The 25126-nt window shown below is 40.3% G+C and overlaps 2 protein-coding genes across 2 annotated transcripts in view; one reads left to right on the plus strand and one right to left on the minus strand.

Annotated features, from left to right (window-relative positions):
* The first annotated feature begins 559 nt into the window (after positions 1-559).
* Sap30 (Sin3A associated protein 30) lies at positions 560-5639 on the plus strand. Its single transcript, XM_028757773.1, has 4 exons — positions 560-1161; positions 2831-2956; positions 3325-3423; positions 5293-5639. The coding sequence occupies exons 1-4, from the start codon at positions 847-849 to the stop codon at positions 5413-5415; spliced, it is 663 nt and encodes a 220-aa protein (XP_028613606.1). The 5' UTR covers positions 560-846; the 3' UTR covers positions 5416-5639.
* Positions 5640-12102: 6463 nt separating this feature from the next.
* Scrg1 (stimulator of chondrogenesis 1) overlaps positions 12103-25126 on the minus strand; it is a 20351-nt gene continuing 7327 nt past the window's right edge. Inside the window, exons 2-3 of the mRNA XM_028757722.1 lie at positions 14833-15085; positions 12103-12343 (exon numbers count right to left, since the gene is read on the minus strand). Coding sequence (XP_028613555.1) covers positions 12289-12343; positions 14833-15074 — 297 coding nt within the window. The 5' untranslated portion in view covers positions 15075-15085 and the 3' untranslated portion in view covers positions 12103-12288. The remainder of the gene's footprint in view (positions 12344-14832; positions 15086-25126) is intronic.

The following is a 25126-nucleotide window of genomic DNA, read 5'->3' on the forward strand; positions in this document are numbered from 1 at the left end:
GAAATCCAAGCTGCAGTAGAGGCGACAAGCAGCCCTATGCCTGTCAATCTACTGGCACACGAGTGTGCCGAAGACCTTTCACGCTCTAGAAGTTAGCTGCGGCGTGGAGATGGAGACGCAGGGCTCGCTGCCTAAAAAGCGCTAGGTAGTCCGAGTTTTTTCCATAAATACCAAACAGCCTGTAAACTTTTTCTCACTTAATCCTTACTACCCCACCACATACACATAATCTATGCTTCTTCCCAGGAATCAGCTGGCGGTCTGAACACGAACTTTGAGAAACAACAGGAGCTAAAACCAGCCCTTGCTCGCAGGAGAGAACAGAGGCGAGAAAACACAGTAAAAGCCTGACCTCACAGTCAGATTTGCCCGGTGCTTGGAACGGAAAAAAAAAGAACCACGGGCTGCTTGCCGCGCGTTGCATGCTGGGATGAGTAGTTTGTCCCGCCGGTCCCGCACGTAATTAGAACAGAGCGCAAGTTAGCTCCGAGACCAAGAACTACCATTCCCGTGGGGCCGCGCGGCAGGGGAGGGGCGGGGCTGGAGGAGGGGCGTCTCCCTCGCGCAGGTTCTGGGGTTGGAAGGAGGCGGAGGAGCCGCGGTCCAACTGCTGAAGTCTCCATGTGACAGTGAGTGGGGTCCCCTTTCTAGGCGCCACTCCACTTCTGATCACAGTCACAGGAACCGGCCGCTATTCCAGCACCGACAGACCGGCTGGCCCTGGACTCTGGGCGTCGGACCGTGCCACCGCCAGACTTGGGGTGCGGAGTGAACGGCCGCCCAGGGGAAGGAGGCGGAGCGGAGCTGCGCGCGGGGCTCCGTGGTGGCGCCCCCGAACTGGCAGACATGAACGGCTTCACTCCGGAGGAGATGAGCCGAGGCGGGGACGCGGCCGCCGCCGTGGCCGCGGTGGTCGCTGCTGCAGCTGCCGCCGCCTCGGCGGGGAATGGGAACGCAGCCGGCGGTGGGGCAGAGGTACCCGGTGCCGGTGCGGTGTCGGCTTCTGGGCCACCTGGAGCAGCCGGTCCCGGCCCCGGGCAACTCTGTTGTTTGCGAGAGGACGGTGAGCGGTGCGGGCGCGCAGCTGGCAACGCCAGCTTCAGCAAGAGGATCCAGAAGAGCATCTCTCAGAAGAAGGTGAAGATCGAGCTGGATAAGAGTGTAAGTGGCTCCAGGACCGCCCTGCCCTGCCCTGCCCTGCCCTATCCTGCCCTAGCCTGCATGCCCCGCCGGATCGTTGGCGGGGTTCACGAGTCTCAGAGACTAGGCTGCAGGTGGGATTAGTGATTCTCTGATTGAAACAAAGTCCCTGCAACTCCGGCCACCTCCCCCCCCAACCCCCAGCGCGCGCTCGCGCAGTGGTGCGGGTCCCCTCCGCCCCTCACCCGGACTCCCGCTGCCTCGCGTGTCTCCCACGCCAGGCTTCCCTCTTCCTCCTTTGCCGCGATCTGGAAACGAAACAAAGGGGACCGCAGCACCGAGGGGCCAGAGTAGTTTTCTCGCGGCCGGGCAGTCCCTTCTGGAATGGAGGCGCCTTTGTTTTGCTGCCAGAGCCGGTGTCTGCCCTAGGGAGCAGCTCCACTCCTCTAGAGAAAGTAGAGTCTGGCTGGACCCCACAATCCTGCCTTTTTTTTTCTTTTTCTATTTTTCTTTCCTCCTCGTTGTTCTCTTTCTCTTGAACACAGACAGGCAAGCCGAGCTCACCAGTTGCCTTGCAGAAAGACGGTTGTAAACGGCGTTTGCAAACGGCGTTTGCGGTGTCAGCTCTTCGGGCAGCTGCTCCGAACCAAGGCTGCAAATAAGCCTCTGCGGTTTTACAACCCTCTCGGCAGCCATCGGGATTTCTTTTTCTGTCTTTATGCACGTCTGCTGTTTTGGCCAGCTATGAGGTTTCAGAGAATTCCATTGCTACTTTTCAGAGCTCTGACTGATGGCAAATGAAGAACAAGATACAGAACCTCCTTACATCCTGTATATTTTTAACTTGTCCTTAGCTTGGAAGTCAATTTAAAAGCCTGTTCATTCGGCCTTTAATTGTAGCCTTAAAAGGGGGTGGGGGAGAATGTCAATCAGCTCAGTATTTACTATCCCACCGTATACAACTCTAAAATGCCCGAGTAATTAAATGTTTTGAAAAGTTTATTTATGATTCTGTTTAGGCAGTTTCTCAGTAGGGTCCGTGAGAAACTTTGCAAGTGAACGTGAATAATTTCAGTTTCCTTTAATTGAAAACACATAATACAGAGAAATACGTTCATTTAATTCTTAAAAAGAAACCTTAGGGCTTGAAATTTAAACATAGGACATGAATTCAATGGCACATTTGTAAAAAAAAAAATGTATACTTTGTATCTGTGTAGACTTTGACTATCTAATTAGAAAATCAGGAGGCATATACCTACCGTTAATATAATTTGCTGCTCTCAAGCTAGAGAAAATACTAACAAGTACAGAATTGTGGGCAATGTCACCTCTCCCCTTAAGTCAAAATCAGCAGGAGCTAACTTATTTAGGTCACCCTCGATGCAGTTTGATGACAAAACCCAGAGGATTGAAATTTCTCTTCCTCTGCCTGCCTGCCTGCCTGCCTGCCTGCCTTTTCCAACGGTACTACCTGCCCACCACTTGCTACTCCTCCCCACACACTTTTTCTTAACAGTATCGCCAGATTGCTAATGTTACAACATTTAAATATTGTAAAGAAACATTACATAGTCTTAAAAGTGGCCTGTTAGACTATTTTTAGTCAGTCACCTGGGCCTATGCATTTTATTAATATTCAGCTGTGTTTTTTCTGGACTCACAGTCTTTGAAACTTCTTCCTTTTCAGGCAAGGCATCTTTACATTTGTGACTATCATAAGAACCTAATTCAGAGTGTTCGGAACAGAAGGAAGAGGAAAGGAAGTGATGATGATGGAGGAGACTCACCTGTTCAGGACATCGACACTCCAGAGGTAGAAGGCAGGGTTTTCTCTATGTTAAATCATAAGCATGCTGGCAATTCCAAAACCATTCTGTAAATATTTGAGCTCCTTTTTAACCATTTAAAGCATTGGAGAAATCTCAAAATTAGTCAGTGAAGATGTGTTTATACTAATATTAAATCTCAGATGACATTCTTACAGTTGCTGACGTACAACTTCCTCTTTTGTTTCTCCAAAAGTTTACAATGGATATCCCCCCAAAGGTGGATATTAACTGTTTAATTAATTACAGGTCTGATTGTGTATGTAAGTGAAGTCATTGTACTGAAGTGCCATACAGATCAATGCTATCTTTTCAGCAGAGTGAATTAATTCATATATTAATTTTTTTTCCCTAGGTTGATTTGTACCAATTACAAGTAAATACACTTAGAAGATACAAAAGACACTTCAAGCTTCCAACCAGACCAGGTCTAAATAAAGCGCAACTTGTGGAGGTATACATAAATAAGCTTTATACTGTTTAAACAATCCTGTTCACACCAACACGATATCATTAAGTGATGGTGAAATAGATAAATGTAGTATATTGAGTAGTATATTACATGCAGTAAAGTCAAAGTTAACAGGTCTATTGTAGAAGAATATAGTTGTTTGAAACCTCTGTCTACCACCTAGGAAATCTCTTCCAATGAGTACTTAGTAGATTATATTCAGAGTGTATACAGCATCTTTTGATAATGATTTTCAGAATAAATATTCGGTGAGAATTTTTTTATATCATTCGAGAATTCTGTTTTAAATTTCTAATTATTCAATGAATATTTATTGAGAGATGGGATATAAATATGGATTGGAATATAAGTGGAATATTTCCATTGAGGGATGGAAAATAAATAAGCTTACACGGATTTATTAGAATTTCGTTTTAGAAGTTTCTGTGGAATCAGCCTACAGATGAGCCCTGAAACAGAATTTTCGTTACTTTCTAATTTGATGTTCAAGATACATTTGCTTTTGTTAGCAATTGTTTTTAAGTAGAGGATACTTTCTTTACATTAAGAGAAAGAACAAAAATAAAGCTTCAATGTAAAGTTTGCTTTATATGGGACTTCAGTTCCTTTGCTGTGTCTTGGAAGCTAGTAGTGTGTATGTATGTGTGTATGTGTGTGTGTAAGAAGTAATAAAGCCACAAAATCTGTGAACTTTTAAAATATTTACAGATTTAAATGATTATACTTTATATCTAAAGCAAACATTTCCACTGAATAGACACATCAGAAATATGTAGGTATATGTGTATCAATACATATATATTTACGTAAGAGTTTTCTTATATTCTTCAGTTGGACATTAGTAGTTAGCCTACATTTCTGATGTGCATAAATAAAAGATAAATATGATCTGCCATTTTTGTAGAAAGCTCTAACGTTAAAATTCAGTATGCTAAACTAGCCAAATTTTCTCCTGTCTTTCTTGCCTAGGCAACCAAAATTTTTTTCTTTAAATTTATTTCAAAGCTCTCATCCTTTTTCTGTTGCACAGTACATGAATATGAAAACATTCCCTACTGTAATGAAGTATACTAGACATTAATCTAGTGTAGTTATCCCTGTTCTATAACAAATAGCCAAGATCTAATGCAAAATATGAACTCAGATCTCAAGCTCTTAAAATCTGGTCTTGAAAACCAGTTGTGTTAGTTCAGAGTTATTTTCTATTCTAGAAAAGCAGGCAGTCCTGAATCTGAATACGGATACCAGCCACTCAGCCTCTCATCTGGCGGTAGTTGTGGTGTACGTGTTAGATTTGTGTAGTAAAAGACAGGAAAACAGTCCTGTTGAACATCCCTCTAGGTCCTGGAATTTTCCATTCTTAACTTTCATTCAGAAAAATTTGCAAGAAACTTAAGAATTAATATCAGTTATACCGATATTTATGGTATAGTTTGTTACTAAGAGTTTTTTTTTCTTTATATTATTCTTTTCCTGTGAATACACTCTAAACCCTCATAGGATGGACATCAGTTCTGTTTTATTTCATTGGTAGTTAAGGTTTAAGAATATGTAGTTTGCAAACTGAAGTTGAAAAGTTTAAAGGGAAAATACTTTTAACAAGTTTACATTAATCAAGTCACGAAAAGCAGGGTAAAATCCTCAGAATCAGAGCATGTTAACTGAGCCTTTGAAATCAGACTGTCTTTGGTTTATAATATCTTGTTTTCACATGCTTTGGAGCTTGTTAATATTTTGTTAAGACAGCTTAATTTTTAAAAGTATCTGTGGTCACATAGCACTTTGGCAAAGTATCTTTTACCAAGCTCATAGCATCTGTTCTATCTAACCTTTTTTTTTCTTTTTTTGTAGATAGTTGGTTGCCACTTTAAGTCTATTCCAGTGAACGAAAAAGACACCTTAACATGTTTCATCTACTCAGTAAGGAACGACAAGAACAAGTCAGATCTCAAGGCCGACAGTGGTGTTCACTAGGAGAGATGCTGTTCACACTAGCACATAGATGTCTGCCTGTAAAGAATGTTTACTGTTTTTCAGATGTAGAAATGTTCTTGTGTATTTTTTCTACTGAGGATTTTTTTTTTTTTTGGCTTTCTGTTTTTGTTGTTGTCGTTTTTTGATTCTAATAATTAGTTGGAAACTCATCTAAACTGAGCTTCCTAGATTCAACATATTTTAAATAAAGGTTATTACTAGTACAGCTGCTTCAGCCTGTTTATTTTATGAAACTTTTTTTTTTGTTTTGTTTTAAGCTTTCTGGGACCGGTATTAAGATTTCAGGTAAAAGTTCTTATTTTGTAAGCTTTTCTTACAAATTCCAAGTAATTAAAGGTAAAGGAGGAATGACAGACCCACGTGCCTCCCCTAGGCCAATTTGATTAGCAACAAAGCCTTCTTATTTTGGTTTTGTTTTGTTTTGATTGTTTCTCTGTGTAACCCTGGATGCCCTGGAACTCACTCTGTACACCAGATTGGCCTCACATTCAGAGAGCTGCCTGTCTCTGCCTCCTGAATGCTGGGATTAGAGGCATGCACAGCTAACCACCTGGCTACCACCATTTTTTTTTTTCAGGTTTTTTGAGACAGGGTCTTTTTTTTTTTTTTAAGTGCTTTACAATGTATGTTAGCAAATTTGAAAATTAGACTTCCATTGATTTTCAACCACTTTTAAATTTCCCTTTATGCATTGATATTCTTCCTTGAAGACCTATGCAGAAAAAAAAAAGAGTTGTTTTTGTGCCTCCCTCTTTCCAAAGACACCCCAACATCCCAGCAAAGTTAAGCGCAGTGCTTGCTGAAAGTGGGCCTAAGGACTGGAGTTAATTACTTCTTCAGACTGATGTGACATGAACATAGAAACAAAACTTACATTCTGTGCTGTTTGCTTTGCACATCCAGACTGCTGTTAATAAAACTGCTGTGTTGTGATTGTTCATAATCCCAGCTCTCTGGAAGCTGAGGCAGGAGGAACCCAAGTTAGAGGCCAACCGTGCTACATAGCAAACCCTGTCTCCAAACCAAACCTTGTCTGAGGCTGGAGAAGTCTGGATGTGTAATGAGCTCTTTGTTTAAGGCTTGGTATTGCTTTATATTTTCTTATGCTTTGTTCCCTGTCGGTGCTTGATTTGTAGTGTCTTTTTCTCTTGGAATTGTATCGCTCGGCTAAGTGCTTAGTGTCACACATCAGGGTTTTAGCTTGTCACATCAAAACTGAAAACGGCTCCAGGAAAGTGTCCTAAGAACGCTTACAAACTTCAGGCTGGAAATGGATAAGACTAATGTCGCTCAGACTTCTTCAAGGTGAAGGTTTGAACCTGTGACATCTTGGCTATAGTCCTGTGTTGTAGGAAGGTGAGCAGCAGCACTCATGATGACATTGACCTTTAAGTGCCAGGCTCTGAGATGTAAGCCAGGCAGTGGTGGCGCACGCCTTTAATCCCAGCACTTGGGAGGCAGAGGCAGGCGGATTTTTGAGTTTGAGGCCAGCCTGATCTACAGAGTGAGTTCCAGGACAGCCAGAGATACACAGAGAATTACCTCTAGACACTGCCAAAGGTCTCCAGCTGAGAAAAAAATGTACCGGAAGCTGAGAAACACAGCTACAGTATGCTTCTACAGTACTGATTCATTAAGGAGGTGAGTCTACTTTGGTTCTGGTTATATTCTTGACCAGAAAATGAAGCAGCTGGTGTTTGGTTCCTTAGAACCATTTATAATGTTGTTAGAACACTGGTGAGCAGAAACCATGATTCTAGGCATCGTGGAAAGCTTATTGCAGTGCCCCAGAGACTTCTGGGACAAGATGGGTGTGGGGTTTTTTTGTTTGTTTGTTTGGTTGGTTGGTTTGGTTTTCTTAGCTGTGTCAAAATGACACATACCCACTTCATACCCAAGTAGCATGGCTTTAATTAGGAAAAAAAGTACAGGTCAGGTGTGGTGGCACACACCTTTAATCTCAGCCCTCTGAAGGCAGAGCCAGCCTGGACTACATAGTGAATTCTAGGAGAGCCAGAGTTCTATAGGAGAGGGACCCTGTCTCCTTTGTCTGCTCTTTGGATCCTTTTCCTCCTAATGGGTAGTCTCACTGCATTCCCCAATCCTGATAAGGGTTTGTGCCTAGTTATTGCATCTTATTATGCTGCTTTTGGTTGATATCCCTGGCAAGCCCAGGTATTTTACATTATTGTCATCAATGGCTTGAAAATTTGCCAGTTCCACCTTTTCCTTCCTTCCTTCCTTCCTTCCTTCCTTCCTTCCTTCCTTCCTTCCTTCCTTCCTTCCCTTCTTCCCTTCTTCCCTTCCTCCCTCCCTCCCTCTTCCTTCCTTTCTTTTGTTCTTTCTTTCTCTTTTCTTTCTTATTCTTCTCTCATACAACACTACAGTTTCCCCTCCCTTCACTCCTCCCAGTCCCACTCCCCACCACTTCCCCTCTCCCCCAGATCCACTCCCCCTCCATTTCCTTCAGAGAAGAGCAGGCCTGCCAGGGATATCATCCAAACACAACATAATAAGATATAAGACTAGGCACAAACCCTTCTATCAGGACTGGATGAGGCAACCCATTAGGAGGAAAAGGAGACAGGGTCCCTCTCCTATAGAACTCTGGCTCTCCTAGAATTTGTTATGTAATCCAGGCTGCCTCTGCCTGCTGAGGGCTGAGATTAAAGGTGTGTGCCACCACACCTGGCCTGTACATTTTTTCTTAATTAAAGCCATGCTAGAGGTATGAAGTGCTATCTTATTGTAGCTTTGATTTATATAATTTTTAAGATTTACTTTTATTTATGTTCTTTTGTGTGCACCTCCCTATCTGTGAGCCCACATGTTTGTAGGTGACCTCAGGGGCCAGAAGAGGCATTGGGACCCCTGGAACAGGAGTTACAGCCATGCATGAGCCAGTATGTAGGTAGATTCTGGGAATTGAACCCAGGATCTCTGTAAGAGCAGCAAGTGCTCTTAATCACCAAGCCATAGTTCTAGCCCTTGATTTATATATACTTACCGATGATATTGAATATTTTATAGGCATATAGATAATTTAAATATATTCTTTGTATAAAAAGTTAAGATTTTTTTTTGTTTTTTTTTTTTAAAACTCAGCTGTTCCTCTTTTTCATTTAGTTGCAGGAATTCTCTAGTCTGGGTATTTAACTTTTATTAGAGATTTCCAAAGGTTCACTCTTCCACATTTTTTGCAGTGTTCTTCAGTGCACTAAAGTTTTACATTTTCACCTTGGGTAGTATATCTTTCCTTTTGTGGATCTACTTTTGGCCTGAAGTCTAGAATCCATTGCTAATCCAACCCGGTAAAAATTAATACTCTCTTTATGGCTAACCAGTGTCAAAGCATCATTTTGAGAAGATACCATTTCCTCACTGAGTGGTCTTAGTTCCCTTGTGGAAAATAACTTAGTCAAGAATATTGGGGTTTATGTCTGGACTTTCGAGTCTTTCCCATTGATTTATCAGCATTGTTATAAGTCTTAACATCAAGTCATATTATTTGTTCTTATTCTCATCATTCTTGGTCTCTTGAAATTGCATATGAATTTAAAGAGATGTCTTTTCCCAGCAGGATGGCATTGGATATGCATACTGTTCTGAGATTTCCATCTGAATTGTATTAAGCACTCTAACCCATGCATTCAGAGTCTTTTCATGTACCTAGGTTTTCTTGAATTTATTTGTGTAGAATTGTATTGTTTCCATTGTCCTTATTAATGTCCTTGGTTAAGCTTGTTGCTAGATGTTTCATTCTTGTGATGCTATTATAAATTAAAGTGGTTTTCTTAATTTTGTGTCTTGTCCATTAATGGTATAGTAACAATGATTTTGTGTGTTATTACTACAACTGTGTACTGAGTTTGTTAGCTTTAGGTGTATATGTGTGTGTGTGTATGGGCAGCTGTGAATGGGAAGTCCAAAAATCTAGTAGTTGCTCAGTCCCACTGGACTAGTTGTTTAAGCTGGTCTTCTGTAGAAGTAGGTTCCAACAGATCTGCTGGCAAGTAAGTGCAAGCAGTCAAAGAAGAGTGAATCTTCCTTCTTCCAATGTCCTTATGGGTAGCCCAAATTAAAGGTATGTGCCACTACATCTGGATCTAAAACTTGCTTTGTCCCAGGCTGGCCTTGAGCTCAGAGATCTGCTTGCCTTAGTCTGGAATTAAAGATGTGTACTACCTTGCTTGGGCCTAAGATTTTCATGGCCACTATGCCTGAGATCTCCATGTTAAGAGCCAGGTCAGAAACCTGTCTTCCAGCCTCAAGATCTAGATCACAGGTGAGCCTTCCATTTCTGGACTGTAGTTCATTTCAGACATAGTCAAGTCAACAACCAAGAACAGCCATCACCTTGCCCTTCCTCCTGAAATGGTTGTCTATGTTGCTTTTAACACTCCCGTCATTTTTAGGATCACTTCTCTTTCTAACAAAGCACACCCTGAAGGAGCCCTTGGCACTGCAAGGAAAAGAATTCTTTCAGGAAGAGATGAGCTATTCAAGTATCACAGTCACCGTTGAATTCTGCAACATGGGGCCAAGAGCAAAAAGGACGCAGAAAGTCAAAGACAAAGATCCAGAAAATGCTGGATGCACGTGAGCCTTCTGAAATGTAGACTCCCTTGTCCTGTCATGAAGAAACTTGCCTTTCTGAGAAGGAAATAGATTAAACTGGCTTACTCAAATGGTGTTTTCACATCAGGTTTTGATTGCAGCAAGGAAATGCTTACTTAAAGGACTTGGTGCTTCGCGTCGGCTTTCTCTCTCCTCGTGTGTCGCTACATAGACCATGGATTATGAACTTATCTGTCAGACAAAATGCAAACTGAAACAGATTACTGATGCTTTTTCCTTATTTAGCACTCTGATCAATGGTCCAAGAAAAAGGTAAGACTTCCTTTGTTGAGTCTACTTTAAAATAAAGAATTTAAAATAAATCGATTTTATATGTATTGGTGTTTTGCCTGCATGTGCCGGTGTGAGGTTGTTGAGTTACAGACAGTTGTGAGCTGCCACATGGGTGCCGGGAGGAGCAGTCAATGCTCTTAACCACTGAGCCATCTCTTAAGCCCTGATGAGTCTACTTTTATTACCAGTTCATTCAGCAAAGAAAGCCCAATTAAAACACATGCTTTTTAGATAACCAATTTATTCATTTTCTTTACAATTGAATTTCTCCATCTTTTTAATGATGCCATGGTATTTATAAACATGTTCTGACAGGTATTATGCAATGACTCTTAAGAGGATCAGAATTATGATTACTCAAAAATTGTTTGGCTCAGTCCAGTAGTAACACTCCTTTCTGATTGGGTCTTCAGAAACAGGACCTTTGAAGTTGTATGTCAATGAATAGTGTTACCATTTTTGTCTCAAGATAGTATCTCCTAGGCTGCCTTTAAGATACAGTGTGTCTTTCTTATGAGACTCTTAATACTGGGAGTGGGGGCTGTCTCTGACTCTTTTGCCTGCTTTAGGGGGACCTTTTTCTTCTACTGGGTTGACTTGTCCAGCCTTAATATGAGGGGAGATACCTAGTCGTATTATAACTTGGTTGATACCTCTGGGAAGCCTGCCTTTTTCTGAGGTGAAATAGAAGGGGTATGGGGAAGGGGGAGGCGGAAGGGAAGGACTGGGAGAAGAGGGGAAAGAAACTGTGGTCAGTGTGTAATATATGAAAGAATTAAAAAAAAAAAGAGAGATGGTATGTCTCAAACTTTCCCCCACAATCCTTTGGACAGTGTCCTCTATTTCTCTGTGGCAGGCTTCATGTTATAAATAGCATCATTATGATGACAGCATTGTTAGAACACATGTTCTGAGAAGACATGTCTATCTTATTCATTACTAATACCCCAAGAATCTTAATAATAGTTAGCACCTAGTCAGCATGGAATATGTTTTTATATAATGGAGGTTTCTATGAGTCAACAATTATAATTTAAGATACAAGCTTATAACCCAAAGTTGCTTCCTCACAATTAGAAAATGTCGTCTTCTTTTTCTTTCTTTGATAAGATCTCATGTAGCCCAAACTGAGTTAAAACTTACTGTGTAGCTGGTGATGTCCTTAAACTTCTGATCATTCTCCCTGTCCCTACTCAGATTGAAGGCATGTGCCACTATATCCAGTTTATGTCGTGCTGGGGTTTGAACCCAGGGCTCTGCATGCTAGTCAGGCATCATCTATCAACTGAGTTACATCCCCAGCCCTATCTGTGTCTCTTAAGGTGCACTTTTTTATTCTTAAAGAAAATAGATTCTTTAGGCATATGTATTGTGGTCTTAGGGATACAACTTTGTGTTTGAATGGTGTTCAAATCCTGTTCTGACTTGTATAACTTAAACTTGAGTTGGAGAAATGGGGCGAAGAATATTACCTTTAAGTTTTTTTTTTTCAAAACAGGAAAGTTAAAATGTGCTTAAAGATGTATCACATGTAATGATACCTAAGGATGGGTTCGTTTTTAAAAAATAGAAATCTGGTTTTCTGTTCAATTTGACTGGTCAAAACTGACAACCAACAACTGAAGTTTTCTGTCTGTGAATCAGGATTGTGGTTCTCCATTAGGGGACAGTACTCTTACTGAATGTAGTGAATTCCTGAATAAAACTCCAGCCAAACAGTTTAAGAAGTACTAACAGTGTCCACAGGGACAAGCCAAGTGGAAACAACTTTTATTACCACATTAGCCCAAGTTTACTCTAGCAAGTAAGACTTTATAGAATCTATGCTGGATTGGATACACTGGACAGAAATCAGAAAGGTTGCTATACTGATACAGTTTGTGGGAAATTAGGGACTGTGAAGGACTTCAGGACCGTGTTCTCCAGAATGGATACAGATCCTTAGTGATTGTTGCAGGGGATCACAAAGGAGATCTTTGGTCCAAAGAAGACATCTCTGAAAGAAAAAGCAGCAGTTAAACTCAGCAGAAAACTAAGGTATATGTTATTCTTTTGTGGGTTAAAAATGGATAGTGCTCCAAGTTTCAGATTAGACAATTCATTGTAGGCAAATAAAATACAGAAAAATGAGTAGAAAGACTCCCCACAGGAGGCACAAGGATCAGAAAACGTAACTGAGCTTTCTTTCACCAACTTACTATTGATGTTATACTGTTATTTGTCTGTAACTAAAAGGAAAAATTAGGTCATTTCAAAACCTATACGAAACAGTTCAGTTCTTTGATGTGGAAATGGATTATTTAAGTTTAAATTTGGGGGTAAGAGTCAGATCACTAGACATTTCTTAGAAAACCATTAAGCAACTTTCTAGAATTTGTACATATAAACATGTTTTAAAAGCCAGCCTTATCTTTTGGGGTAGGAAAGATAGCATAAGGTAATATGAAAAATACATGGAATAGTATAAATTTTTATGTGATTCTGACTTACTAGAAATACAGCTTGCAAAGTGATTCTGTTCCTACTGGAAAAAAAAACCCTCAAAGTTAAGGAGAATTTTTTTTATGTTTACCCTTCTGTTTAAATAGTTAACAGTAATAATCACAAAGTTACATCAGAAAATAAATATAAGCTCACAGAATGGCAGCAAGTTGGTTTAACAATCCAATAATGAAAGAAAGCCATAATTGGTTGTCATTTAATTACTATAGTATAGAAAACTGATTCATGAGGTAAATTCACATGTGCCCTCACATCATCTAGTACAGCTCTGCTGAAGCATCCTCATGTTTGAGCATCACCTGCAAGGCTTGTTGAACTCTGATGGGAAGGCCAGCCCTGCACAGCTCCTGACTCAGCCTGTATTGTGGTCTAGGGTCAAGTGTGCATTGAACAGGCAGTGCTCTGGAAACCTCACTTGGGGCACCATTTGGGTCTGAGCCTGGTTTTTGTCTCCATTTTAGCATCAGCTGGTTCTGTGAGGTATCACTGGTCACATCAGTCTCTCTTTCCTTGGGAGGAGGTTTATTTATATCTGTCTTTTCTACCTTGCAGGCTTCTTAGAAGAATGGAAATAGGATGTCAGATGTTGAAAGCAATTTGAACCAGTATTAAATATCCAAAATCATAGTGTTTGAAACAGTCCTTAATCAAAGGAAAATATTCTTAAAATCAAGCTACAAGTATCTATTAACTCCCAATGTTTTATATGTAACATATACCAATTTTCCAAAATGTAAATTGCTTTGAACAAAACTGTTTCATTTCTAATTATACGTAGAACTAGAAAATCCTCCCAAAGCCCTTACTAATATTTTCTGTCCCAATGACTTACTTGATGCTGTTTACTAACCTGTTTAATCTAAAAAAAAAAAAAAAAAAAAGGTTTATTGCTTTTCAAATTAGCTACAATGTCAACTTGGAAGTTCACTTGTATTACCAATCAATTTTTTTTTGTTATTGTTGTTAGTAGGAATTGAACATAAAATTTAGCAGGTTGATGCACTGTTGCAGCTTTTTATTTAGGCTTTGTTTTTCTGGAATTTGAGTCTCAGTGTATAGCCCAGGCCAGCCTTCAACTCAGATTGTCTAGCCTATGCAACTCTACCACAACCCTGCAACAAGAACGTTATAAAACTAGGACCTGTTTGAAAACAAATGGTACTTGAGTTTATTTAAAAGCATGATTAATTTCAGCAAACCCAATTCTGAAGCTGTTCTAAGCCAGGTCTGGTGCCTCATGCTGTGAACTCAGCACTTGGGAGGATTGCCCTGAGTATTCACAGTCTCAAGGTCAGTCTGGTCTACACAACAAGTTCCAGCCAGCTTAAGCTATAGTTGAGATCTTGTCTCAACAAACTCCAAAACCAAAACCCAAAAATCCAAAACACAAAAAGCAAAACCAACCAACAAAACAAACAAAAAACTGCAACAAAACAAGCAAAACCAAAACAAAAAAATAAAAAAACAAAAGACAAAAACCAACCAACAAAACAAACAACAACAAAACAAGCAAAAACAAAACCAAACAAAACCAAACCAAAAAACCCCATAGTTACTGAACCATGAGTCTATTGAGTGGGTGATATTTATTAACACCTATAAAAGACTTATTATCATCACTGGTACATAATAAAGCATTGAATGTTATATCTATGCAACATTAAAAAACCAATCGTGTGTTTCTGGGCTATAATTATAATCATATGAAATAATTGAAGCAACCTTAGAAAATATGAATAATGTTAAAACATTTTAAAGTTGGATGTATTGTACTACATGCTTTTGTGTAGATTTTCAAAGTCCATATTTTAAATTTCTGTGTAGAGACAATCACAGAGAAGTTTATCTTCATACCAGCGCTGCAAGATGAAGATGCCTATGTATAAATTAATCATTTGGAGACACGGAAGACAGTAAAAAGATGATCTTTTAAGGGTTTTCTCTACAAATATAGCAATACATTTTGAAATGTCATTTCCTTACTTTGGGCAGCAGAGCAGCTCGCTGAAATTGCAGTAGCAGATCATCTCGCATCCCTTCCCATCCCAGAAATGATGCTGGATACTTGCATCAGTCAGCTTCAGGTCGGCTCTGCCCTCCGGAAGGTTGTGGCAGTTACGATCTTTTAGCAACTTTCTGTAGCAGGAGAGGCGACTTGAAGGCATGGCTTGTGCTCCTAACAGCAGAGTTAGCCCGAGGGTGACAAGTACCACAGATTTCATCATGGCTTTTGCTCCTGATATAGAATAACAAACAAAATAGTTCAGCATGTGATTTTTAAAAGGTGGGATGCATCTGAACATAAACTTTTGCGTGTGCCGTAAACTTGGAATGCAAAGCGAGTCAGTCTTTCTCATGTTCTTTTTGTTTCTCACACTGTACCTTTCGGACCGTTTACATTGTTCTTTTAAAGCAAAAACACTTGACATGCTTGTCTAAAAAATTCGAATGTCTGGACACCTCTCAAACACATAGTGAGGGCCACGGAGGTGGCTCAGTTGGTAAAGACACGAGCCACGTTAGTCTGAGAACCTGAGGTCAAATCCCTGGAAGACATGTAAAAAGGTGCAGCTGTTGGCATGCTTCTGTAATTCCAGCAGCACTGCTTGGATGAGCTGGTGGAGGAAACAGACAAATGGCTCAAAAGCTCACAGGCCAGCGATCCTGGAGTACACAGCAGCAAAAAAGAGATGTCAATAAGGTGGATGGTGAGAGAAGTACCCTCTCACAGATGACCTCTGACCCCTGACTTCTATATGGGCGCTATGGCATGCATGTGCCTGTCCTCACTCATGTGCACATGCTCATGCACATATGCACACAAATATTAAGTGGGAAGTGCTAAGGGAGAGGAAACTAAGGATGAGAATCTGCATTTAATACAGTACCCAAATTCACACATTTCTTCTGTGCACTCACTCAAGGACAACTTTTTCAGATAACATCAACTTGCAAAGCTTTGTAGAACAGCTAGCATCGCCAAACACAATAAAGTTGACCTTTCGTGTATTAGATAACTATAACATTGTCAAAGAACCTAGGAGATAATTCTTTAATAGTGGTTATAGAAAACTGAACTAGTCGTCATGTATCTAAACAATCTCCTCTAGCTTTTATATTAGCCATGGAGGATGTGGAGTCTATCATCGTAAAGGAAGAATAGCAGCACAGTGTAGAATCCAGAATCAGAATCCGTAGTTGTGCATATGCACTTTGCTAACATGCCGATATATCTTTCTGTCACAGGACAATAAATGGTACTTCTCTTTGTGCTTTTCTTTGCACTTTAAGAATATTTGTTTTCAATTAACATACAGAGTAACAGGTTTCAACATGGCATTCTCATACCTTGGACCCTCCTCCTCTCACCCCTCCCCCATGGACATTTCCCTCCCCCCACTCCTGTACCCTTACTTCTAGGTCCCCCTTTCTGCTTTCTTTCTTTCTTTTTTTTTGATTCTCTTTTATTTTATTTTTTATTGGATATTTTATTTATTTACAATTTAGATGTCATCCCCTTTCCCCATCCCTCCCCCAGAAATCCCCTATCCTATCCCCCCTCCTCCTTCTTACTTTTCTTTCTTTATTAGTATTTGAAGTTAACATACAAAGTACTGACTTTTATTACAGCATCCTCATACATGTGTCATTTGTCTTTCTGAGTCTTACACTTTGAAAGTTAACAATATTGCTGAGAGGAGATGAAAGTATTGACAGATGTCATGCAGGTAGAGCTGCAGTGGGCAGGTCAGTTTCTTGGAAATGGTCCACCGTCTTGTTCTGCAGGGATGGGGCGTTCTGGTAAGGCATGGTTCCAGAGACTTAGTCCCAGGATTGCTTCTTGCACTGATGTTCTTTTTCCTGTTTGTCATTACCATGCTCTTCATTTATGTGGCTTAGTGTGCGTGGATACCAGGAGACCCTCACTGCGATAACCTCCCATGATAATTTCCTGGGGATAGCCCACTTGTTGGGCAAGTTTCCTGCAGATGAACTTTCATGAATTAATACTATTCAGATGAATTAATGACTTTATAGAATTCCAGATTCAAATACTTTTAGGAAGAAAGTTTAAGGAGAAAAAAATAACATGTGGCTATGTGTGTGCTCCATCTACCAAATGTGGGTATATGTATATATGTCTGTCTGTCTGTCTGTGTAAATATATATATATACACATATATATATATATATATACACACACACTCATATATGTTTTTATGTATGTACATACATACATTTGTAGGCATATGTATATGTGTTTAGGTATGCATATGCACTTGTGCAATTGATGATATAGGTAGTCAGACCTGGTCAAGTATGTGTGTGTATATGTGTATGCATGGCTTTCTCTTTATCCTTTTTCTTTCTGTCTGGCTCATGAAGGCTAAGTTAGGGAGTAAAGAGCCCACATAAAAAGAGCCCACATAACTTTCTTTTCTTAATCCCCTGCTTCTATGGGCAGGAGTCAATTGCCAGATGCCAGCAGCTTTTGGCCTCAGGAGAGCAAAAGAGTTAATTTCCAGAGGCCATGGGGCTGGGTGCAGAACAGTAAGAAAGAATTAAAGGCCAGAGGTTATCAGTCCAAAGCTGTGTCCTACCTCAGTGCCTGACCCTGTCGGGGCTGGACCCCAGCAAAGTATGAGCTTCCCAATCACTAGACACAACTTATGAGTAACCCATCTTAGGTAAGATGTGAAATTTTGAGACAAGACTGATTTTTTTTTAAGTTTAGAGAATAAAAATATTCCATCATCTTCCTGAAAGTTTCAGGTTTTATTTTTTTTTTGAATTTGAGTTAGTCAGTCATCTTTGACTTGGATTGTGATTTTTAAAATTGTGCAAACCTAATTTTTATCTATAAACATTACTAAATGTAATTACCAAAATTAGAAAAATAAGATCTATTTATACTTTCTCTGATTTATTAGAGCAAGACAGTTCTACAGTGTATCACCATCTAGCATATAGATATTATGGTTATATGTATATTAGAACCTTCAAATGGACATTTTGCAGATCATAGATTAAAATTCTTACTTTTGGGTCTTGTTTGGTTTTGACACAGAGTTTCATGTACCCCACTCTGGCCACCAGCTACGCACAGCCTTGGACCCCTGAGCCTCCTGTCTCCACCATGCTGGCATGACATATTTGTACAACACAGCTGCAGTATTCATATGGCTGAACGTTAATGCTACAGGGGGCTGTCATCCTCATTTACTTCAGAGGAGCCCTTCCTTAATACCCATGAGGTATAGTTTCAAACTATAAACCCGAGTAACCCGTGGCAGGAAAAACCACAGCCAATCATTCTCTAGGGAAGTATTTATGTGGAAGAAAACAGGATCCACTCAATGGGTAAAGATTTTTTTTTATAGCTTTTCTGAAGTGAAATTGACACACAATAAACTACAGATACTTCAAACAAGCAATTTGTTAAGTATGTGTTTTTCCCATGACGTTATCACTGCAATCAAGACATTAATTATAGTCTCCTCTAAGTTTCCTCAACAGCCTTTATTTGTCTATCCCTCCTTGTGTTGCCTGTCTCATCCAGCAACCATTGATCTGCTGATATTCATATTCTATATTCATATTCTAGAATTTTATATAGAATAGGATATATATGAAATTATACCATCCTTTATGTGGGTTATGTCAGTACAATAGTCCTGAGATGTACATCTTTTATTGCTATGTATTTCATTGTATTACTATAATTGTCTATCCTTTTACCTGTTAATAAACACCTGGGTCATTTTTAATTAGGGACAGTTATAATAAAAGTACTGAGAACACCTCTGTGCAAGTCTTTGCAAGATCAGAGCATTTATTACTCTTGGGCAAATACATGCACGTGGAATATCTAGCTGGGTTAGACGGAGGAAGTTAGAGGTCAGGTTCAGTGTCCACTTATCAGGAACCATCCAGCTTGGTTCTATTTTTTAAGTTTATTTTATGTTCTGTATGTATGTCTTGCCGGTATTCCATGTGCGTGCCTGTTGGATGCAATGGAGCTGTGTTTATGGATGATTACGAGCCACCGTATGGATGCTGGGAATTGAACCTAGCTCATCAGCAAGAACACTACATGCGCTTAACTGCTGAGCCAGCTCTCCAGCCCCCACCTTGGTTCTTAAGACAGGATCTCTCATTGGATCCTGGTCTTGCCAATGGGTTAGGCTGGCTGCCCAGGGAACTCCAACAGGCCTCGAGTCTCCACAGCCCCAGTGATAAGCTTGCAGGCATGCACCGCCAAGCGTGACTTCTTGCCCACGTGGGTTCTAGGGTTCAAACTTAGGTCATCATGTTTACACTGAAAGCGCTTTACCGGCAGAGCTACTGCTCTGGCTTAGTGTATTTTAACTTTTAAAGAAGCTATCAAACTGTTTTTACAAAGTGGTTATGTGGTTTTAAATTGCCACTAGCAGTGTGGTTTGTACACAGGCTCCAACTTCTGGTTTGGTCACTTTTTACATCGCAGATATTTTAATGCACATATATTGATATCTCATTAATGCATATATAATAATATCTCATTAGTATACACTGCCATTTCTTACTCATTGTTGATGTTAAGTCTTTTCTCACGTGAAAACATTTTTTTCTGATGTATTTCCTTAAGTGAAGAATATGTTCAAGGGCTGGTGAGATGCCTCAGCAGATAAGTGTGTGTCACCAAGCCTGAGAATCTGAGTTCAGTTCTGGGAATCTACCTAATGGAAGAAGAGAACTGACTCTTACAACTTGTGCTCTGACAGCCCCACCTCAAAATAATTAAATAAACGTAATTATAAAAATCTCATTTCAACTCTGTTGCTCATCTAAAAAAGAATTGGATTGTGGCTGGGCATGGCTGTGAATGCCTGTAATCCCAGTAGTAAGAAGCTAAGGCAGATGGACCGATACATTAAGGCTAGCCTGTGTGTGGTACATAACAAATTCTAGGCCAAGCAAGCCAGACAGACAGACAACAACAACAACAACAACAACAACAACAACAAACTAGTGAAATCCTGCCTTTAAAAAAAGTATGCTAATTGCTGGGCAGTAGTGGTGCAGGCCTTTAATCTCTGTAGTTCAAGGTCAGCCTGGTCTAACAGAGTGAGTTCCAGGATAGCCAGGGCTGCACAGAGAAACCCTGTCTCAAAGACAAAAGAAAAGAAAACAAAAGAAAAGAAAACAAAACATAGAAGTATGGTAAAAAAACATTTTACATAATGTTACATTGTTTGATTTTGTTTTTACAAAGTATAGGTATCAAAAAAGGAGAGAAAGAAAGGAGGAGAAGGAGGAAGAAAGGATAAAGAGAAGAAGGTTGTTTATTGTGGTGGTTTGTTTGAGGCAAGTGGGTTGTTTATTGTGGTGGTTTGTTTGGCAATGTGATGTAATCCAGAGTCACTAGGTGGGGAGCCTCAGTTAAGGAAACTTCAGACTGGCCTGTGTGGCATTTCTTGATTATCAATTGACTGTTGATTGAAGTGGCGGCCCAGACCATTGTAGGTAGTCCTCCCCCCTCCCTCACCCCCTAGAAGGTCCTTAGTGGTAGGAGCAACAGCTGAAGGTGAGGCTGGTGAGCCAGTAAGCAGCCTTCCTGTGGGGTTCTGCCTTTAGGTTTCTGTCTTGTGTCTGTGCCCTGATTTCTCTCAGGGATGAGCAGTTAGTTTTCTAGAAGTGTAAGATAAAACAGATCCTTTCCTGCCTCAGTTGCTTCAGGTGATGGTGTCTATCACAGTATCAGAAAGCAAACCAAGACCTTGTCAAATTTTGAGAATTCTTCATATATTCTAGATATGAGTTTTTGTATTAGACATATTTGCTTGTATCTAAGGTTCTCAATTTCATCTTAGTAATGGTTTCCAAAGAAGAAAAATTCTCCAAATTGGTAAAATTTAATTTTGTAGTTTTTAAAAATAAGCCATATTTTTTGTATATCCAAGAGAGCATTGCCTTTCTGAAGTGAGCAGAAGTCTTCTTCTTTGTTTTCTATAAGTTTTACAGTTCTAGGTTTCACATTGCTTCCCCGGTCCATTTTAGTTAACTGTATCCAGTGCATCACATTCATCAAAGTTCTGCATGGACTTAGCCAATCATTACTGTGCTGTATACTTAAAAGGTTAGTTTTTCTCTATTGAATCTCCTTTGTCGTTGACAAATGTACTGACATTTGTTAGTATAAAGTCAGAGCCAAAACTCCAGCAGGGACCATAGGAACGATTCAGAGGCTGCTGCTTCCTGGCTCGATCGCAGGCTCATGGTCACCTTACCACAGACATGGGCCTCTTTCCAAGCCGTGCATTCTGTTCCATTCATCAGCTTGTATGTTTTATTCCAAACTAAAGTTTGAATTTCTGTCACCTTCTCAGGCAGAGTTAGTCCTACAACTTTGTTCTTTCATAAAGATTTCGTTTTGTTTTGTTTTTTGTTTTTGGCAAGTCTAAGGCTTTTGTATTTGTGCATGAATCTACTTGCCAATTTCTATAGGAAAACCCTGGTGGAATTTTTATTGAAATTGAATTGACCCTTATAATCCTGGACCTTTAGATTTATGAATATATTTTCATACTTTTATGTTTAATTATTTGTAGCTTTCTACTTCAAATGCCTATTTTTTACCTTATTATGTTACGAATATCTAACATAAAATTTATCCTCCAAGAAGACTCTTTAAGGTGTGTGTGTGTGTGTGTGTGTGTATGTGTGTGTAATGTATATGATGTGTGTGCAGATGCCTGTGAAAGCCAGAATAGGGTGTTGGGTCCTCTGGAACTGATGTTACAGGAAGTTGTGTGCTGCCAGTGTGGGTACTAGGATATGAACACAGGTCCTCCGCAACAGCATCATGCATCCTAACAACTACTGAGCTAAATCTCCAGCCCTGTGATGGCTATCTTAAATTCTCTGTCAAATAAATCCTATATTTCCCTGTCATTATGATCAAGTTCTAAATTTTTTTAATCTTACTCTGTTTGGATTCTGTTTCCCTATTTTTTCCCCATTTTTGTTGATATGTGTGTATATGTATATACTGATATCTACACATTAGAGATTTAAGCAAACAAAAGAACATCTGTCACCTTTCCCAGTTTTGATGAATCAGCTTTGTACTGGAAAAGAATTTCCCTTGTGGGCTTTTCACCTTTATGCTAGTTCCAAACAACTGTCCTTCTAGAATACGCCTATCAGCACTTAAGACAGGAGCCAATCAGTAGCTCTCAGGGAAGATGGAATGCTGGTTGTGTGGCCCAACCCTCCCTGTCTCCAAGGAAAAACTGGGCACTGGATCTCTTACCATTTTGTTCTGTGCTCAACTGAGATGTAGTGAACTACTCCTGTTGTAAGTTTGATGTTTTCTTTGTAGCTGTGTATATAATATATGCTTGGCCCTGTCACTGCTCAAAGACAAGCAAAGCCAAAGCCAGTCCATTCGATGGCACTGAGAACAGATGTGAGGTTATTATATGCATGGTTTGACTCCTCCTGCCTTCTTAGATGTGTACTCTGGGAGTTTTCTTCCCACTCTATGGCTTGAAGAAGGAGCTGTTATAAATGACTTCCTGTTGTTTTGTGTAGCTCCTCAGGACTTAGTACACACTGGCCCTATTAGCATTATGAACAAGAAAGGCATAAGCCAGTTCCTGTGGTAGGGCCAGGAAAAGTTAGGATGCTGCACGAGGTGTCCAATTCCTTCTTTGTCGGGAAATGCTGAATTGAGGTTCTCTCCTCATTGCATAGTACTCTGTGCCAGTAGAAGAGACTGTGTCTCCACCTTTCCTACCTGTTTTTGTGTGGTGGTGCACTCGCCCAAGGTATAAGAGCCTCTCTACTGACTGGGATGGCCCACAAAAGGGAAATTAATCTGGGAGTTGCTGTTGACTTAGTGTGTCTACAAAGAAGGAAGAGTACGAGGTCCTCTCAGAGTGCATTGTTGCTGACAACACTGTCACGTGTGTCTCCATAGTTTGGTGCTGCCTCTTGAGTATGTATTTAGACACTTTCATTCATGTGTATAAGCACCACAATATATGTTTATGTATTTTTATGTATATATGTACACACACGCACATATATATGCATATACACATACATATATGTATATATATCCTTACTCAATTATATCTTATTAATTTAATTAATGAGAAAATTATACATTTATTCATGTAAATTATACATTTAAATTCATTTCAACTTCTAATTCTATCCATTTCTCAGGAGACCCATCGTTCTATTTAGCAGTAGCATCTGGCTGTATGAAGGGCACCTTTAATCTTTCTGTAGATCAATGTTGCTACTGGTTAATCCTTTCAATTTCTGTGTATCTGAAAATGTCTCTATTTTACCCTTGGCTTTGAAAGGTACATTTACTGATTGTAGTTTAATTCATTAATAGATACTTAAAAAAAACTTTTCTAGTTCTGTCTACTAATCCTGGTGCTTTTTTCTGTCTAGTTTGACTTTAGTTGATCAGTTGCTTTCTTGTGAGTTAGAATTTCTTGCTTCTTGGATGGTGAACTTTGAACCCAAAGCCTCATAGACGCTGGGCAAGTGTTCTTGCTCTACCGCTGTACTACCGTACACCTGGGGTCTCTTGCTTCTTTGCATGCTTGGTAATCTTCTGATGACCACTGAAGACTAATTGGATGCTGTGTATATTCTTATAACTATTCGTATTCTTTGTTCTAGGAAGTAGCAGGAATACTTGGAAACAATTTTCCTCTTTTAGGGCTTACTTTGAAGTTTTGTTAGATAATGTTCAGTCCAGGGATAATTATTCTCCACTGAGATCAAATCCTCCCAAGTATTTGACTCAATGCCTAATGAACTATTAATTTTTTTTCGATATTGCTATGACTATTCCTAACCCTCTATCAGTAGCCAGGTTTTCTATTTCCTAATCGTTTTGGATTTTCCCCTATGGCCTTGGATAGTTTTCTCATGTGGACACACTAATCAGCCTCCTGCCCGATATTTGGTTCGGGCTCTCTGAAGATTTCCAGAGTTTTCTCTTTCTGACGACCTGTCTGTGTCTGGTATTTTGGTGTACGATCTCTAGCCACCACGCATGGTCTCCCTGCCTCTCAGTTCAGGACTCTGAGTTTTCTTTCCCTGAGCTGCGGCCTAGGGTCTGTCTTAAGGAAGTAGTGGTGGGGGTCATGCTAGGGCTCTCCTTTTGTCTCAGGGGTCAGCATCCTTCCTGAGTCGACATCTGTTATCTCTACAAAGGCTTCCTTCGCATTTTCCCCTCTTTTTAAAAAAGTGGCTTTTGTGGAGCAGGTAAATCTGTTTTCTGTTCCTCCATATTGAGCAGCAACAAAACTCTTTGGTGCTCCCATTGTATGGACCCATCTTTGGAAAGACGTGACCTGACACCATGTCTTAGAGATTCTAAATATCAACTGTGCTCTTCCTTGGCAATTTCAATACTTCGGCTAAACTACCAAAGTGCCGTTTTGTCTACTACCCTTCGTTAACTGAGCTGTGGTCCTCCCGATTCCTGGCACCTGCGTAAGACTAGCGTCAAGTGGATGGGTCCCAAAGGACAACCGGGACCATCAGAGTCCACACAATGAACCTCTCAAGGATGCTCTTTTTTACTCTGGAATCATCCTCTTTCTCTGTTCCAGATAAAACGAAGCTGCTAAAATATAACCTGGGATTGTTTTCTTCACAACTTGACCTTCATACTTTTGTCGGGTGCTCTAGACTCCCAGATCAAGAACAAGCTAGCAAGAGTGTTCACAAGAAGTATAGCCGGCCCTGAGAATATGAGGAAGTCAGAGGGTGCACTAGTGTGGTGGGGCTCAACATAGTTCCTGAATAACTGTGTCAGAGAAAGAAAGGAGAAGCAAGCTAGTTTTTCATGCTTAACATAACACATATTTTTAGTGTTCCCTTCATAATAAGAACTGTCGGAAGGCCAGGCAGTGGGGGGGGGGGCACACACCTTTAATCCCAGCACTTGGGAGGCAGAGGTAGGCGGATTTCTGAGTTTGAGGCCAGCCTGGTCTATAGAGTGAGTTTCAGGACACAAGCATGAAGACCTGAGTTCAAATCCCCAGTACCATGTAAAAAACTAGGCACAACTGCACACTTGTAACTGCAGAGCTACTGTGGCAAGGGCTTGTGTGGTGGGAACAGGATGTGAAGACAGGAGGATTGCTGGGGCCTGGTGGCTACTGGCCCAAACAGCACACTCCAAGTTTAGTGAGAGACACCTCCTTACCTCCTCCTCCTCCTCCTCCTCCTCCTCCTCCTCCTCCTCCTCCTCCCCCTC

The sequence above is a fragment of the Grammomys surdaster genome, unplaced genomic scaffold, assembly GCF_004785775.1.
Source record: "Grammomys surdaster isolate TR1022 unplaced genomic scaffold, NIH_TR_1.0 126182, whole genome shotgun sequence".
Taxonomy (NCBI): Eukaryota; Metazoa; Chordata; class Mammalia; order Rodentia; family Muridae; genus Grammomys; species Grammomys surdaster.